Below are 16539 nucleotides of genomic sequence, written 5' to 3' on the forward strand. Positions count from 1 at the left end.
TAAACTGAGAACAAGCAACCCATAGATGATTCTAATGGATGAGCTTCCCAGGAAAAGTGTAAGGAGAAAACAGTGGACCAAGGAAGGTGGCCTGGGAAAGTACTCTGCTAGAAATAGCCCGAGGAGAAGAATTAGAGGCAGTCACTTGGCCTCCTGCCTGGCTCATGTGGGGCAGACCGTCAGACCTGTAGACAGCGTAGGTGTGGTAATCATTCAGGTAGTCAATGCGGTCCTCCAGCTTAGTGCTTCGATGGCTCTTGTCAATGCTGAGGATAAAGAGGCTGATGTAGGCATCCAATGAGAACTGGTACATGGGGTCGATGCGTCCCATGTCATTGAGCACAAAGAACAGCACCGACGCCCGCTGAGCACACGGGCGGTAAGCCTGCATCAGGAAGGACAGAGTCAGAGTCGCAGAAGGGCAGGGCATGCAGCAGAGGCTCAGAGAAGGAAAAAGGGCCTTTAGTCAACATCATCAGAGTTGCTTCTTGGTGGCTAACCAGGGGCAACTGCAGGGTGCTGGAGCCTACCTCGCGGGCCATGTCAATGTTGATCTCCGTGGTCTCACTGGTCTCCAGCTGCTCTGTCACCTCAGTAGCAGTTATCTTGGATGTCTGCAGGGTGTTCACCAGCTGCACGTCATCTAGCAGGGAGCCTGTAGCCTCATTCAACAACCTAGGGGAAGCCAGGGGGCACATGGATTGAGGGGTTTGGGTACTGAGCTGGAGAGAAGGGGATCATCCTGCCTCTGGGATGCTAGCTTTGCAGGACCAGCTGGCTACAGACCAATGGGACGGTGGGCAGGAGGGGCAAGATCTCACCGGAGGATCTCGTCCTCCAGCTCCTTGAGCTTCCTCTTGCCAGCAGCGATATTGATAACCAGGGAATCTTTCTGCTCCTCCAGTTCAGGCCGCTCCTTCCGAACCACAATGCCCAGCAGTTGGGCCTCCAGTCCCTGGGAGTAGCAGCACTCATGGTGAGGGTCTCACTCCTTTCTTCCCTTTATGCTTCCCAAGACCCTCATCCTCAGTTGCCAGACTCAAGCATAGCCTTTTACTCTGAGCTTCTTCCAGCCAAACTCTACAGCCCTTCCCGCTTCATCCTAGATCAGTCTGGGCATCAGCCCTTATCCACCTGTTCTTTAACAGCGAAGTTGACAATGGTGGTCTTGGCTGAGGTCTCTGGGCTATAGTGGGGATTGGAGAGCTTGGTGGTGATGTAGAAACGGAAATTGGGATTGTATTCCACCTCCTTGTCACCAATGCGCATCAGCAGCCGACCACCTGCAATCACAAAATGGGTCAAGGACAAGAGTCCTACATGACCAGGTATGAGCTGATCCATTTTCCAATAACATCTGGGGTAGTGGTTCAGCCTGATTTAAAAGCCCAGTCCAAGCCTGTCTGTACGAAGGAACAAGTAAGTAGAAGACACAGCCAAGGAGCCACCCTTTCCTCCCCAGTGTCCCACTTGGCTGCTCTCTAGGACTTGTCCCACAACCTAAGCCCACAGTTAAGTCTGGGATCTGACCAATTCGAGTTACAGATTTGTTGAGCACAGGGTTGAGTGTGGGGTCCAGATACTCCTGCACATTCTGAAGTAGCACTGGCTGTCCAAACTGGATGGCCTTTTCTAGGACTCGAAGGTAATCACTCATCTGCATGTCAATGACACTCAGGCCCTAAAAGCAAAGGGGAAAGATGGAATGAACATTGAGGGATACCACGTCCCAGGACAGGACCTCAGAAAGAGGCCTGTGAGGGGATTCTATTGGGGTGACCCAATTAGCCCCCCAGTTTTATACCTGGTTTCCCTCCATGTTCTTAATCCATTTCAGGGCCTGGGCCTGAGGATCGATCATGAGGGCCCACCTGAAGGAGGAAGTGTCATTTAGGAGATAGGCTCTGTCCCTCCTCTGCTTCTCACTCCTTACGACATCCTTACCTGTTGCCACGGGTAACAATGATACCATTTTCAGTGGAGAAGGAATCTGAGGGCAACCCCTGGATGTTCCAGTCCCGAACTTTGGTAGGATTGGTCAGGAAGTTCTCAATGGCAAAGTTAGGTGAGCAAGGAACCTGAAGCTCCCAGATCTGGGGAGAGAAGGATCCCAAACTTCAGCTTGAGTCCAGCAGTATCCCTACACCTCTTAATATTCCCAGAGGTCCTGCTCCCAGAGCCACCCTAAGAGCTCATTTATCTTCCATACCTAGACCCCACCTATCTCACCTTCTTCATCCAGATTTGGTTGACAATCTCATCCCTGTAGTTAGTCAAGAAGGGTCCCATATAGGACAGGAAGGCAGCTGCCAGGAGACAGTCTCCCACCAGGTATCCCAGGTTCTCCTCCAGGCCCTGGCAGACAGTAGGGAGGTAGGTATAAACCGTCTGGGCCCCAGGCCTTTGGGAGACACTTGGAATGCTTTTGAAGGCACTTCCCCCTGGACCCCATCTAGATCAAAGAGACTCTTTCCTTCCCTTAAACTTTTGTGCTCTGAAGATCTCTAGCCTGATTGTAATCACTTTGGTGTTTCCCACCTCTGACAGCCATGTTTAGGCTCTGGTGATAACAACAGAGAGGTAGAGACAAGAGGGCATATATCTGTGGTCTGTCAGGTCAACAGGCTGTTCTTCTGTGTGCTTTCAGCCCTGTCCAAACACTGAAGCAGACCCCCAAAGGTATAAACACCTTTCCTTCCATATTTTCCCCACAAGTGAGGAGAGGGAGGGGAGGACTCCCACCCGCCTGTTCTTGGATTTCTCTACACCCAGGTGTCCTTGTTTTCCCTAACTGTCCCTCAGAGGTAAGGGGATGGATCTCTAGGAATGGGCAGGATGAGCAGAAGGGGAGCCTGGTGCTGTGACCCATCTCACCTTCGCTGTCTCCTCCCATCGGGCCTTTTCACCAGCCAACCCAGACACCAACATCCCGGCCCGCTCCAGCTTGAGCTCCATCTCTTCAGACTTCTTGCGAAGCTCCTCCTTCTGTGCCAGCTTTTCATCGTACTGCTTCTTTAGCATCTCCAGCTTCTCCGCCACCTTGGAGGAATTAGAGAACAGAGCATGGAGTGCTGGGGCTCAAGGCCAGATGGTTCTAGTTCAAATCATGTCTGCCACTTGGTAGCCATCTGACCTTGGGTGAAGTACTCTCTTTGAATCTCAGTTTCCCACATATGGACAATAAGAATAATAACTACCCTATAGGACTGATGTGAGGAGTAGGTTGAAATACAATAGTTTCCTTTCCCTTCTGTCCACCGCCCTGTCCTAGAGCCCAGAAACTACTTGGTAATAAAACTCAAGGCTGGGTATGGAACAGAGACCTTCTTGAAGCATGATAAAACACAGAAGAAACTGGAGATATGCTCAGTGGTAAAGTACTTGCCTAGCATGCACCAGGCCCTGAGATCCATCTCCAGTACTGCAAAATAAAAATAAACCACATGGTATATACAGAGATACGAAAAATTGTGCTCTATATGTATAATAAGGATTGTAATGCATTCCACTGTTGTTGTGTATTTAAAAAAAATAATAAAATCAATAGAAAAAAATTCAAAAAATAAAATAAGCATAATAATTTTTTCCTCTGAATTATAATTGTAAAGATTTAAAATAATATAAACATGTTGAAAGAAATGTCTATCTCCTAATAAATCAATGATATAAAAATTGTTATTGCCAAAAACTATTTGAAAATAAATGAACTATTCCTGAAGTCTTAAAAAAATAAAATAAAATAACCCACATGGGCAGAGCTCTTGCCTCACACATGTGAGGCACAGTGTTCTATCCTCAGCACCACATAAAAATAAAGACATAAAAAGATACTGTATCTGGGCTGGGGTTGTGGCTCAGTGGTAGAGCCCTTGCCTAGTGCAGAGTCCTGGGTTGGAGCCTCAGCACTGCATATAAATCAATTAAAAAAAATAAAGGTGTTTTTAAAAAAAGGGTACTGTATCCATTTACAACTAAAATAAATAAATAGATAAAACACATTATATAGGTTGGCAAGCTAGGTTCAGATAGTGTAGAAACAACTGTTGCTCTATGCCAGAGGCCATACCTCAGGAAGAAGCATAAAAGAGGAAGTAAAAGCTAGAAACAAACTCTTAAGGAGAGAGAGTCTGGGCAACAGAAAGAGCCAAGTCTCAGGCCCTGCCCACACCAGAGTTGGGCACCTGGGAAGACCTGTGTATGTTGGATAAGCCTGCCTCAACCCACGGCCACTAGGAAGGTTGAATCCTTCACCTCATTCAAAAGCAAAGGACTGGTGCAGCCTTGTCCAAGATCCTGTGTGTGGGCCATGATGGCCAGCTGTCACTGGGCCAGAGTACAGACTGTACTGCCTGCTCTTTTTGCCTTGAGGAACATGGGGGTGGGGTGACACACTGAGTGCATACTATAAACATGAGCTCCCTCCCCGGTTGTGCCCCACTCCCCACTGGGAGAATCAGCCTGCAACCTTGGAAATATTCACACTATTATAAAGGAGAAATAACTCAGTTCTTACTGAGTGATACCAAGTGAGTTTCAACCCTCTGGAGCCTTGTCTGGGTTGTTATATATGAGAATAAATGTGGATTGTAGCATATTGCCCAGATAAGCAAGCAGTATGAAAGCACAAGCACAAATAAATAAATTTAGAGTCAGGGCCTTGCTAAGTTGCTGAGGCTTATCTTGAATTTGGGATCAGCACCACACTGCCCAGGTATGTCCCACACTGCCCAGACCCAAATGGATGGAATTCTAAATAAATGGTTACACACTATGACACTGTTCTGCACTTTGCTCCTTTTTATTTTTTTTATTTTAATCTTTTATTTTCTCTTTTTAATGTGGTACTGGGGATTGAATGCAGGGGTGCTCTATCAGTGAGCTACATCCTCACCCTCTTTATTTTTATTTTGAGACAGAGTCTTGCTAATTTGCACAGGCTGGCCTTGGACTTGCTATTCTCCTGCCTCAGCCTCCTGAGTTACTGGGATTACATGCAGGGATCACAGTGCCCAGATTACTATTTTGGGGGTGTTTTCATTTGTTTTATCAGTGCTGGGGACAGAATCCAGGGCCTTGTGCATTCTATGCAAGCGCTGCTCTCACCACTGAGCTATGCCCTCCCCCACCCCTGCCTCATTCTTTAGAACAGCTGCAAAAAAAAAAAAAAAAAAAAAATTCTTGTGATTGAACCATAACTTGTTAACCAATCTATGGAGACACATTTGTCTTTTTCTAACCTTCTATTATTCAGCATGCTGTATAATAAATATCCTTGAACATGCCTAAGCACATCTTTATACTGCTTTTTCTTTTTAAGTTTAATTGTTTACTCTGTGAATAGGAATTTAAAAATTCCAAAGGCACAAGAACATCAGGACCAGGAAAGTCTTCCTCCGTATCTTGTTCCTACCTCCCACCTACCCAGACCTCTTCTCTAGAGGCAGCCAATGTAACCCACTTCTTTATCTCCTTCCAAAGGTCTTCTATACATACAAGAGTATATTTAATACTGCTTTTCCTCACATATCAATTTATATTATTGAATCCAGGGGCTTATACCTCCATACCACTCTCCTTTCTCTTTACTAATAGTTTTAGTTCTTCTACTGGTTATCTTTTCTTCTCCCACCAGGATTGGGGACTGAACTCAGGGACACTCTACCACTGAGTTACATTCCCAGCTTTTTTTTTTTTTCAAGTATTTTCTAGTAGATAGACACACTCTCTCTCTCTCTCTCTCTCTCTCTCTCTCTCTCTCTCTCTCTCTCTCTCTCTCTCTCCTCTCTCTCTCTCTCTTTATTTTTATGTGGTGCTGAGGATTGAGCCCAGTGCTTCACATGTGCAAGGCAAGCACTTTACCACTGAGCTACAGCCCCAGTCCCCATTCCCAGCCTTATTTATTTATTTATTTTGGAACTAGAGATTGATCCTAGGGCTGCTTTACCCCAGAGGTACAATCCTAGTCCTTTTTATTTTTTTGAGACAGGATCTTGCTAAATTGCCTAGGCTAGCCTAGAACTTGTAATCTCCTACCTCAGCATTCCCAGTAGCTGGGCTTGGCATGCGCCACCATACCTGTTTCTACTGGTTACCTTTTTCGCTTTAAATAACGTTAAAAACTTTAGTTTATCTGGGCATGGTGGTGCATGCCTATAATTCCAGTGGCTCAAGAGGATGAGGCAAGAGTTTCACACGAGTTCAAAGCCAGCCTCAGAAACGTAGCGAGGCCTTAAGCAACTTAGCAAGACCCTGTCTCTAAATTTAAAAAATACAAAAAAGGACTGGGGATATGGCTCAGTGGTTAAGTGTCCCTGGGTTCAATCCCTGTTACAAAAATACAAAAAAACCTCAGTTTATGGGGTTGGGAATATAGCTCAGTGGTATAGTGTGTGCTTAGTATGTACAAGGCCCTGGGTTTAGTCCCCAGCATCACAAAACCCTTGGGGCTAGGATTGTAGCTCAGTGGTAGAACATTTGCCTTGCATGTGTGAGGCCCTGGATTCGATCCTCAGCACCACATAAAAATAAATAAATAAATAAAGGTATTGTGTCCATCTACAACTAAAAATACACACACACACACACGTACATATTAAAAAAAAAAAAAACCTTCAGCTTCAGAAGTATTGCCTATTTTTTCCCTCACCAATCTCTGCACCCCCTTCAACTTTTTCAGATGTACTTTCATTTTTACATTGTCAGGGTTGACCACACCTACATTCAGAGTCTAAGATGAGTCCTCATGTTTTGTCTCCAGGCAGATTCCAAAAGTTGAATGTCACAAGCAGTGTTGATGGTATCATGATCTGAGCAGATGCCCAGATGCTGAGCACCAGTGTCTGACTCAGTTGCTTCTGACCCAGGCATTCTTGAATCAGTCATGTACACATCGAACCGATTGCTAAATATTTCTATGTTACCCTTGATTCTGTTTTTTTCTTTCAGAAATTCTCATTGGTTGGATTGTCTCTCATATCCCTATCATATTTTCTGTCTTTTTATATTATATTCATTGACACTATTTTGCCACTCTTCTTTTGGATGTCATACTTCAATAATATTAAAATATCCCATAGGGGTTGGGGATATAACTCAGTAGTAGAGCACTTGACTAGCATGTGCAAATGCCCTGGGTTCCATCCCCAGCACTGTCGGGGGAAATTTTTCCCACAAATCTTTCTTTCTCTGTGTTTGGACTTTCCCTCTTACCATCCCAATCCTTGTTTTGTGTATATGATTTCTTCATTCTGATGGTACCAATTAGATTAAGTTTGCATTCTTCTCTGTAAACTGATGTAATGTTTTCCCTTCTCTGGGATCATATTTTGTTTGTTTTTGTAATGGCATTGTGACATTCAACCTTTGTAACCAGCTTCAAGATAAGCATGGAGGACTGATTTTGTACTGGGGATTGAGCCCTACCTCTGAGCTGAACCCCAAGTCCTTTTTCTTTTTTGAGACAGGGTCTCTCTAAGTTGCCCAGTCTGGCCTTGAACTTACAACGCTCCTGCCTCTCTGAGTCACTGGGATCACAGGTGTGTGCCACCACACTCAGTTTGTTACAATTTTTTATGTGTTCCCTTGCTTATTGGAAGACTTCTTCCACTCTTTTACTCAATTACACCTTCTCCAGGAAAGGCATAGGACTGCTCTAATTGAAACTGGGAAGAATAAACTAAGAATGTTCAAATAAACTCAGTTTCATTTTAGGAATGAGCAGAACACAGAAAGTACAAGTTCCCCTCAGCTCCATCAGGGTGTGGGGGGCCTGCCCACTCAGCACTGCCTAAGATCAGGAAATTCCATCTAAAATTTGGGGCTACTACCAGTGGGGCCACTTGCCTACAGATATTATATCCTTCAACTTGTGTACCTACAGGTTATAAAGGGGACATTTTGGCCAAACTTTTTTTTTTATTATTTATTCTTGTTTGTTTGTTTGTTTTTGTTTTGAAATGGAATCTTGCCCAAGTTGGCCCCAGACTCTTGGGCCCAGATGACACTCCTGCCTCAGTCTCCCGGAGTAACTGGAACTACAGGCACATGCTATCATGTGCTGTCAAACTATTTCTGAATTTGTTTAGAACCAAGGCATAGAACCTGGCTACCAGTTATTGGATCTTCTCAAGAATATATCTGCAAACCAGAAAAAAACCCACTGAGAAGATTTGCTTGGGGCTAGAATTTGTAGGTGTGCACAGTTGTCTGGACTAAAGTGGTTTATAGAGGCTTGTATGAGATCATATGGGGTTGACCTTTAACCACGTAGCCAGAGCAGAAGGCTTTATGCCAACCATGTGTTATTTTGACCTTGGCAGGGGACTGCGGCTTTGTTCACAGGTGAGTGCTACTTCTACAGAGGCAGCACAGTTTGAAGCAGGGCAGCTTCAAGGAAACTGGGCTTAGATCACTTTGACCTGGGCAAAGGGAAGAAATATTAAGGGTGACCTTAACACAGAAGGGGAAGTCTCAGGATAAAGACCACTAGAGCAACAATATAGAACCACAGCCATTACTGCTGATGAGGTAGAAGCAGGGTTAGGTCATTTTAGGTGCCAATGGACAGAATATTAGATTTGCTGCTTTAATGTTGTCATTTAGTCATACTGCCAACCTCTGGATATACTATGTTGAACCATGTGACCAAACATAATTTGGAATGGAAAATAGGAATGAAAGTGAATTTTCAACGCTGGGGCTACAGTTGCCTTGAAGTAGATTAAGATCCTGTTCTGATCCATCTCAGAGCCTTCTGGGGGCAATCTCTAAGCCAGTGGTTTGTAACCCTTGCTGCTTATCAAAATTGGGCTTGGGTACTTAGGGACTGTGACCTCCCCAATCTTAAACAAAATAGTATGTTTATTTATTATTTATTAGCCCTTCCCTGGGCAAATGACATCTGGAATTAAATTCAAAGTTTCAATGTAAGACAGCAGATTAGATCATATCTAGTACAAAAGCTTTAGAGTATTCAGAGGCCTGGCATATTGTAATCTGTAATATTGATGATCATAATAACTACCATTTATTTATTTAGTGCAATTATTACACATGGGTTATCATGGGATTTAAATAAAATCTCATAACGTCATGAAGAAGAAATCTATCATGATAAACCTATTTTGGAGATGAGGAAATGGAGATTTGGTGCGATTCAGTATTGTGCAAAAAGTCTGCCAGCTAGTACATGCAGGACTAAAGGCGTGTAGATTTTTCACTGTCTTCATTACGTTGTTACTTTTGTGTGTTTGGACTCAAGAGGGGAAATAAGGTGCTTAGTATTTAACCAAGACTTACTACCTTCATAAAATTGAAGGCTTCTTTATTTATTCAAAGGGAAAACCTTGAGCATTAACAGGGGAGAACTGCTGTAGAGAATGCAGGTGGAACCTTCACCACACACATGCTCTCTGACTGTAATAAACACAATTCTCTCAGCTTTCAAGCATGGTAGTCTTTGCAGATTGAAGCAAAGCCTGCAAGCTTGTATCTCTGTGAGATCCTCAACACCAGGGGGTCCCAATAGGTTTGGTGAAACAACAACAACAACAAGTGAAAGTAGTTTTGTAAAGTGTCATACAATTAAAATAAAGGACTGAATTATTTTTTAAAAATTGGGGGCCTGGGTTTGTGGCTTAGTGGTAGAGCGCTCACCTAGCATGCATGAGGCACTGGTTTCAATCCCTGGCACCACATAAAAATAAAATAAAGGTACTGTGTCCATATACAACTAAATTTTTTTTAATTGGGGAAAATATATTTTCATGACCCCAAACAAGTATTAACTGTTCATTCAGGATTGGCATTGATATGTAGTCTAGGGGGGCCCTAGCACTGTGTACTGGCCTTCCTATCCCTGGTTGGCTCTAACAGGGAAGCTCTTAAAATGCAGATTCCTAGGCTCTTCCAGGGATTATTACTTGATGGGCCTGGGGTGGGGCTCTAGTATTGGCACAGTCCTAGATCTGAGGTTCTGCTAAAAGATGCATTTGGTTCTTAAACTATACAGCCTTTTATCAGTAATGGGGAGAACATTAGGTTCTGTCTGCCTACTCTTTTTGTTTTGTTCTATTTTGTTTTGAGATGGATTCTTGCTATGTTGCCCAGGCTGGCCTTGAATCCCTGAGCTCAAGTGATCCTCCTGCCTCACCCTCCCAAGTAGCTAGTTCAACAAGTACATACCACTGCGCCCAGATCTCCTGTCTGCATAGTCTTATCAATTAGGGATTCTCGGGTGTAAATGGATCCTCCACCAAGAGACCTAACCCTGAGTGCTTGTCCAGTGAATGAACTGTTGGCAGTTTACTTCAGAGGTCTCATCTTTTCACATGTAAAGGGAACAACCCCTAATTACTTAGCCCAGGATATGATTCATCTGAATGAGAAACCTTTCCAAGTGAATTGCCACACCTGTGACTATTCACTCTCAGAAAAGAGAGAGTAAAAAGAGTGAAGGCTTCCTGAGAGGTCGGGAGGGGCCAGTGGCAGCAGGAATGGAGCAGGGAGGAGCAGGTACAGACACAAGCCTGTTTACCTGGCCTGGTAGGGTTCTCTGCACAGGCAGGACAGAAGAGGCCTAAGGGTAGCTCTACTTCTGGCAGTAAAGACACTTACTGCAATAAAAGACAAGAACAAACCCTGGGCAGTGTGCCATGGAGTTGGAAACACGAGGTCGAACCCCTACTCTGTCAGGAAATAGCCAGTGACCTGGGCAAGGTGCTTAGTCTCACTAAGCCTCGGGCTGGTCAGCCCATTTGAGAAAGTTGGATCAGATGTTTTCCAAATGTTTTGAAGTAATTGAAGGTGTATGACCAGCTTCCATTATACAAAAACTTTAATTGTGTATATAGGGGCTGGGATTGTGGGTGGTAGTGCTTGCCTAGCGTGTGTGAGGTACTGGGTTTGATCCTCAGCACCGCATAAAAATAAAGGTATTGTATCCATCTACAGTTAAATTTTTTTTAAATGTCTATATAAAGATAACATCAACACAATTAGAGGATAGTGAAGATCAAAAGATTGGAAACAATCTTGTCCATCAAAGGGAGAAAGGTTACATAAATGATGGTGTAACCATCCATTGGAATATCATGCAGCAATAAAAAGAGACAGAAATTCTGTAATATATTGATACAAAACAAATCTTCAGTTTATAGGTAAATAAAATAGTAAGGTTTGGACTAGTGTGTATAACGTAAGAAAAAAAAGAAAAAAAATATATGTATTTACTTATATAAGCTTAGACACCTTTGGAACAAGAATTTGTAATATCAATTGCTTTCATTGGGGGAAAGTGGGTGCTACAGAGCAGAAGTGGGAAGGAGACTTATCGGATATTCTTTTGGACCTTTTGAATTTCAAACCATGTGGCTGTATTACTTTAGGGATATAGTCGTATTATCTATTAAGTCAACAGTAGAAAAATCAAATGATAGACTGGCAGAATTCTGAGAGCTTTTTATTATTTATTTTTTAGTTTTAGGTGGACACAATATCTTTATTTTATTTTTATGTGGTGCTGAGGATGGAACCCAGTGCCTCATGCATGCTAGGTGAGTGCTCTACCACTGAGCCACAATCCCAGTCCCTGAAGGCTTTTTGTTTACATTTTTTGTTGTTGTTGTTGTTTTGGTGGTGCTAAAGATGGAACCCAGGGTCTCACATATGTTGTCACATATATTGTGCTCTACCCTCAGCTATATCTCTGGTTCTTTCTTTTCTTTCTTTCTTTCTTTTCTTTCTTTTTTTTTGTTTATTTATTTATTTATTTAAATCTTAGGACAGGCTAAGTTGACCAGACTGTGGCTCGGTGGTAGTGCTTGCCTAGCATGTGTGAGGTACTCGGTTTGATCCTCAGCACTGCATAAAAATAAAGGTATTGTGTCCATCTACAACTAAAAATATTTTTTAAATATTATATAGATAGCATCAACAAAATTAGAGGATAGTGAAGATCAAAAGATTGGAAACAATCTTGTCCATCAAAGGGAGAACGGTTACATAAATGAAGGTATAGCCCCTGTAACCTTGCAGCCCCTGGAGCCTTGAACTTAGGATCCTCCTGCCCCAGCCCCCCAGGTAGTTGGGATTATAGATGTGTACCATCATACCAAGCTTGAATTACTCTGGTAAAAGCATTTGACCATTCTGCCTGGTTTGAGAGTTACTTGTCTGTACATCTTGTAGGAAATCACCGTCAGGGTTGTCTAATCCCCTTGGCATCTGGCACAGCCACAGCCCTACCCAAGCACAGGCACAGGTATCCTCACATGTGCCAGGGCCATGGCAAAGGTTCTCTCTCTCTTTCTCTCTCTCTCTGTCTCTCTCTCTCTCCTTCCATTCTCCAGGCAAAGACTGATTTTCCAAATAGATTTTATCAGTCAATAACCCAGGGCCTATCTCCAAACACTGTGACAGAGACCAGTGATTCCAAGTGGATCTCTGAAAGGACTTCCTGGGTGACAGTGTCCTTTGAGCCTTTTCAACACTGCAACTGGCTCAGCTTTCTAAGCCAGAGGCAGCCCAATGTAAACAGGGCATATAGTGGGAGGGGGACAGGACTGGGAAAACACAGGTCGCAGGAGAGCGGGGTGGAATCAGATGGGGATGTGTTCCAGAAATCAGAGTGAGAGACACCTGTGGAAAAAAACAGGAGTGAGGCTCACCTCCCGCAGCTTCTCCTGGGCCTCAGCAAGGGCGGCTTGCTTCTCCTGAAGCTGGGCTAGGGCAGCATTCATTCGGATCCTCTTGGGCTCCACCACCCGATACAGCCGCCCATAAAGCTGCAGGGAGAGAATCAGGCTGAGGGTCGCCCACCAACCCACTCACACACAGGGGAGCCTCCCTCTGTCTGAGTGTGCTGCCCGCCCCAGCTTTCTCCAGGGCCTGCCTCCAGCCACCTCAACCACAGCTCACCTCCATGGCCCGCACCCACATGCAAAGGGACTTGGCGGCCAGGGCGACACGGCCAATGATGTCAGGCTGGAAGTCAGGCTGGGCACAGTAGGCCCCGATCTTCTTCAGCACTTTATCTGAGATATTGTCTTTATCAAAGTTGATCAGGGACTTGATGAAGTTCTGTTCCCCTGTGGGGTGACAGATGTAAGGGCCTCAGCAAGAGGCTTAACCTCATCCTCAGTGTCACGCTTTACTGCCACTACTTAGGCATAGCCAAGCTTCTCCCGGGCTCAGTTCCCAAGGCCAAGATATCCGACCTCCTCTCTAGTTCACTTCTCTGACCTTGCTCCCTTCTCTAGTAACCTCGCAGCCCCTAGGGCCACCACAGTCTCCCCAGCCTTATCTCCCATCACTTACCTTTAAAACACTGAGGCCTACACACCATTCTTTCTATGTGGTTTGCATTTTCTTCCAGGGCAGAAAAAAAAACCACTGAATGAAAAGAGTCTATTTCTCCTTCCCTGATTCTTGTCCCCTTGGGGTGGAGGAGGGGGTGCCAAAGATATTCCTGTTCTTGGATTCTGCAATACATTCCTATATTTTTTATGACAATCTTTTTGTTGTTGTTTGTTTATAGTAAGATAGCTGTTTCTTTTACTTATAACCAAAGAATCCTAACTGATATTTACATCTTCTCTTTCCTCTTTCGCTCTATGCCCTTGAGGGTCAGTATGATGCCTCATTTATTGCTCTTTCTGATGCACAGCAGTGGATAAATGAACACTGGGTGAACAGAAGCCAATTGCCTTGTGGTTCTCTTGCTTACCTAGCTGCCGCTTGGCCTCTGCCCATGTAGGCTCATTGCCCCGAAGAATCATGACTGCCTGCATCACTATCTCCACTTGGGCAGGGGGCCGTCCGTAAGACTTGATCTCGCCTATATCCTTCTTGTTCAGAGATTCCAGAGCCTGGGAAAAGGGGTTCACTCAGGGAGCTGGGCCAGAGCCAACTCAGGCAGTAAGATACAGGGCCTAACTGAGGAACCACTTCTTCCTACTTTCCCAGGGACTTTGAGACAAAGGCCAGCCTCTATCCCACTCCCAGAACCCATCTTGGCACCAGCCCCTGGTACCCGCATGGCCTCTTCCAGAGCAGGCAATGCCTCCTCTAGATCCTTCTGGGCATTGTCAGCCAGCTGCTGACACTTGACTTCCTCAATAGCAATCTTCTCACTGTTGGCTGCTACAGCCTAAGGATAAAAAGAGAATCAGGGGGTCTTGTCTTTGCTTTGGGGAAAGGTAGGGGTGATGGGGTAGGAAGGGTGAAAGAGAAAGCTAAACAAAATTTCCAAAGTGGAAGGAGTATTCCCTAGCGCAGCCACTGATGGGGACTCCAAAGCCTCTTTCCAGAGGACCCTGGAGGAATGGGGCACAAGGGGCAGGGCTGGGACCTTCTGCTGTTCGTCTGCTTCCCGTTTCTGTTGCACAATGATGACCAGGTACTCCTCACACTGCTTCTGGAACTCAGCCACCTTTCTCTTGGCCTCTTCCAGCTCCAAGGACATCACTTCCACCTTTTCCCTAGTTTCATCAATCTTAGACAATCCCGTCCGCAGCTTATTGATTTGGTCCAGTAGCTCCTGCCTTTTTTCTCCCAGCAGCCTGGGGGTGAGAGCGGGATAAGGTGTGTGGAAAAGCTGGGGTCCCAGGAAGGGGGTGCTTACATAATCTTCCTTTCCTGTGTGTCTTGGACCCTGTTATTTTTCTGTTGCTACCATCAACCCTACCACCCGGTTTCTTATCATTTCCTGCCTGGATGGTTGCCAACAGCTTCCCAACCAGTCTGTCTCCTTGTCCTTTGATTTATTCTATATACCACTTTCAAAATTAGTCTGTTAAAGATGGTTTCCATCACACTACTTTCTCTCTTTGAGAATCTCCCCCTGCTCCCCAGTATGCAGTAGGCAGGTGAGCTGCAGTGAACCAGAAAACACGAATCCCCCAAAGGGAGCAGTCATTCCTCACTCCAGCCTGTCCCCGCCCCCCGCAATGGAAATGAATGGGAGCCCAGGATTGCCACCATTTCTGATGTTTAAAGAGAAGCTAGAAATCTGGATTTTTCAAAGTGTCTCAAGTTTTAAAGGTGGACAACTCATTCAAAAAGTTTTCGACATTCTTCAGGGCAAAAAAATAACTTCATGGGTATTCTCTTGACTAGGTGAAAATGTAGCCAAAGGGCTTATCACAATGAATGACAAACAGAAAACAGAAGGTAGAATGTAAGCCTACATCCCCAGAGATGGCAGGATCTCTGGCATCTTACAAGTATCTAACATAGTGCCTAACATATAGTAGGTGCTCAAAAATACACAGTAAATGAGTGAATGAATTGACTATCATTATTACATTATTAAAAATAACTTTTTTTCTAGACAGGCATGGTGGTGCACACCTATAATCCCTGCCATGTGGGAGGCTGCAGGGTATAGCTCAGTGGTAAAGTACCCTTGGATTAAATCCCAGTACCATAAAAAAAAGGCTTTTTTTCACCTTAATTAAAATATTGAATCCAATAAATGGGTGGGTTTTTCTTTTACATTTATCATATTCTTCAAAGCAAATTATTGTGCTTTGTATATGAAAAGACACTCAGCAACTTAATAAATATAAAACTGTTGGGAACTTTGGTATGATATTGTGCTTTAAAGTAAGATATATATTTATATAGTCCATATGGCATACAGCTTCTAAAACCCTTGGACTCTTCAATGTAATGTGTCTTTTGTATGCTAGTGAAATGAACTGGGGGCTTGTGGATAGCCTCAGGTTAGGGGCTGGCTGCCAGGGAATCTATCCTGTGATTAGAAGATTGGAACTTCCAGCCTCACCCCCTGGCCTCCAAGTGGAGAGGGGCTGAAGGTTGAGATGATCACCAGTGGCCAATGAGTTAATCAGTCCTGGCTATGAATTGCAGCCTCCATAAAACCCAAGAGGGGGGGCTCAGAAAGCTATCAGGCTGGTGAACATCCATGTACTGGGAGGGTGACGTGCCCTGGCTCCACATGGACAGATGCTCCTGTGTTCCAGTTCCTTCGGAACCTCACCCTATGTTCACACATATCCTTTAAGATATACTTTGTATTATGTATAATTATAATGCACCAATAAAAATATCCTACGTAGCAAATTCCTGAGTTCTCTGAGCCATGCTAGGAGGTCAGGGAAGCCATGATTTAGAGTCAGCTGGTAAGAAGCAGAGGTGAAAACAACCTGAGGCTTGGGACTGGCATATGAAGTAAAGAACAGTTTTGTGGGACTGAGATCTTAACCTGTGGGATCTGACTCTAATTGAAGGTAGACAGCATCAAGACTGAGATGGATTGTAAGACCTCCCCTCCCAGCCTGTGTCCACTGGAAAACTGCTAGGTATGTGGGGGAAACCCAATACAATCTGGAGTCAGTTGTAAAGAACTGTGTTGAGTGTAGGAGGGAACATAGTTTGTTTTTGCCGCCTGTCCCATGCAGGCAGCAAGTCTAGAAGACATCAAAGGCAGAGGTGAAAAGACTAGGTATATCGTAGCAATATTCCAATCATATTATGTTCAGAAAACGAGAAACATTGTCCAGAAAATAAGAGCAGAGA

At 44.4% G+C, this 16539-nt stretch overlaps 1 protein-coding gene across 3 annotated transcripts in view; it reads right to left on the reverse strand.

Annotated features, from left to right (window-relative positions):
* The window catches only part of Dnah2 (dynein axonemal heavy chain 2), a 107175-nt gene that overhangs the window by 15330 nt on the left and 75306 nt on the right, over positions 1–16539 (reverse strand). For all 3 annotated transcript variants that reach the window (XM_046422121.2, XM_058572053.1, XM_046422120.2), the window contains exons 61-74: positions 14348–14558; positions 14030–14146; positions 13724–13865; positions 12916–13085; positions 12666–12782; positions 2875–3039; positions 2230–2355; positions 1945–2093; positions 1805–1871; positions 1531–1681; positions 1135–1283; positions 822–955; positions 531–675; positions 186–385 (exon numbers count right to left, since the gene is read on the reverse strand). In XM_046422121.2, coding sequence (XP_046278077.1) covers positions 186–385; positions 531–675; positions 822–955; positions 1135–1283; positions 1531–1681; positions 1805–1871; positions 1945–2093; positions 2230–2355; positions 2875–3039; positions 12666–12782; positions 12916–13085; positions 13724–13865; positions 14030–14146; positions 14348–14558 — 2043 coding nt within the window. The remainder of the gene's footprint in view (positions 1–185; positions 386–530; positions 676–821; positions 956–1134; positions 1284–1530; positions 1682–1804; positions 1872–1944; positions 2094–2229; positions 2356–2874; positions 3040–12665; positions 12783–12915; positions 13086–13723; positions 13866–14029; positions 14147–14347; positions 14559–16539) is intronic.

The sequence above is a fragment of the Marmota monax genome, unplaced genomic scaffold (genome assembly GCF_021218885.2).
Source record: "Marmota monax isolate L192 unplaced genomic scaffold, Marmota_monax_Labrador192_F-V1.1 WCK01_AAM20220418_F8-fsc00243, whole genome shotgun sequence".
Lineage (NCBI taxonomy): Eukaryota > Metazoa > Chordata > Mammalia > Rodentia > Sciuridae > Marmota > Marmota monax.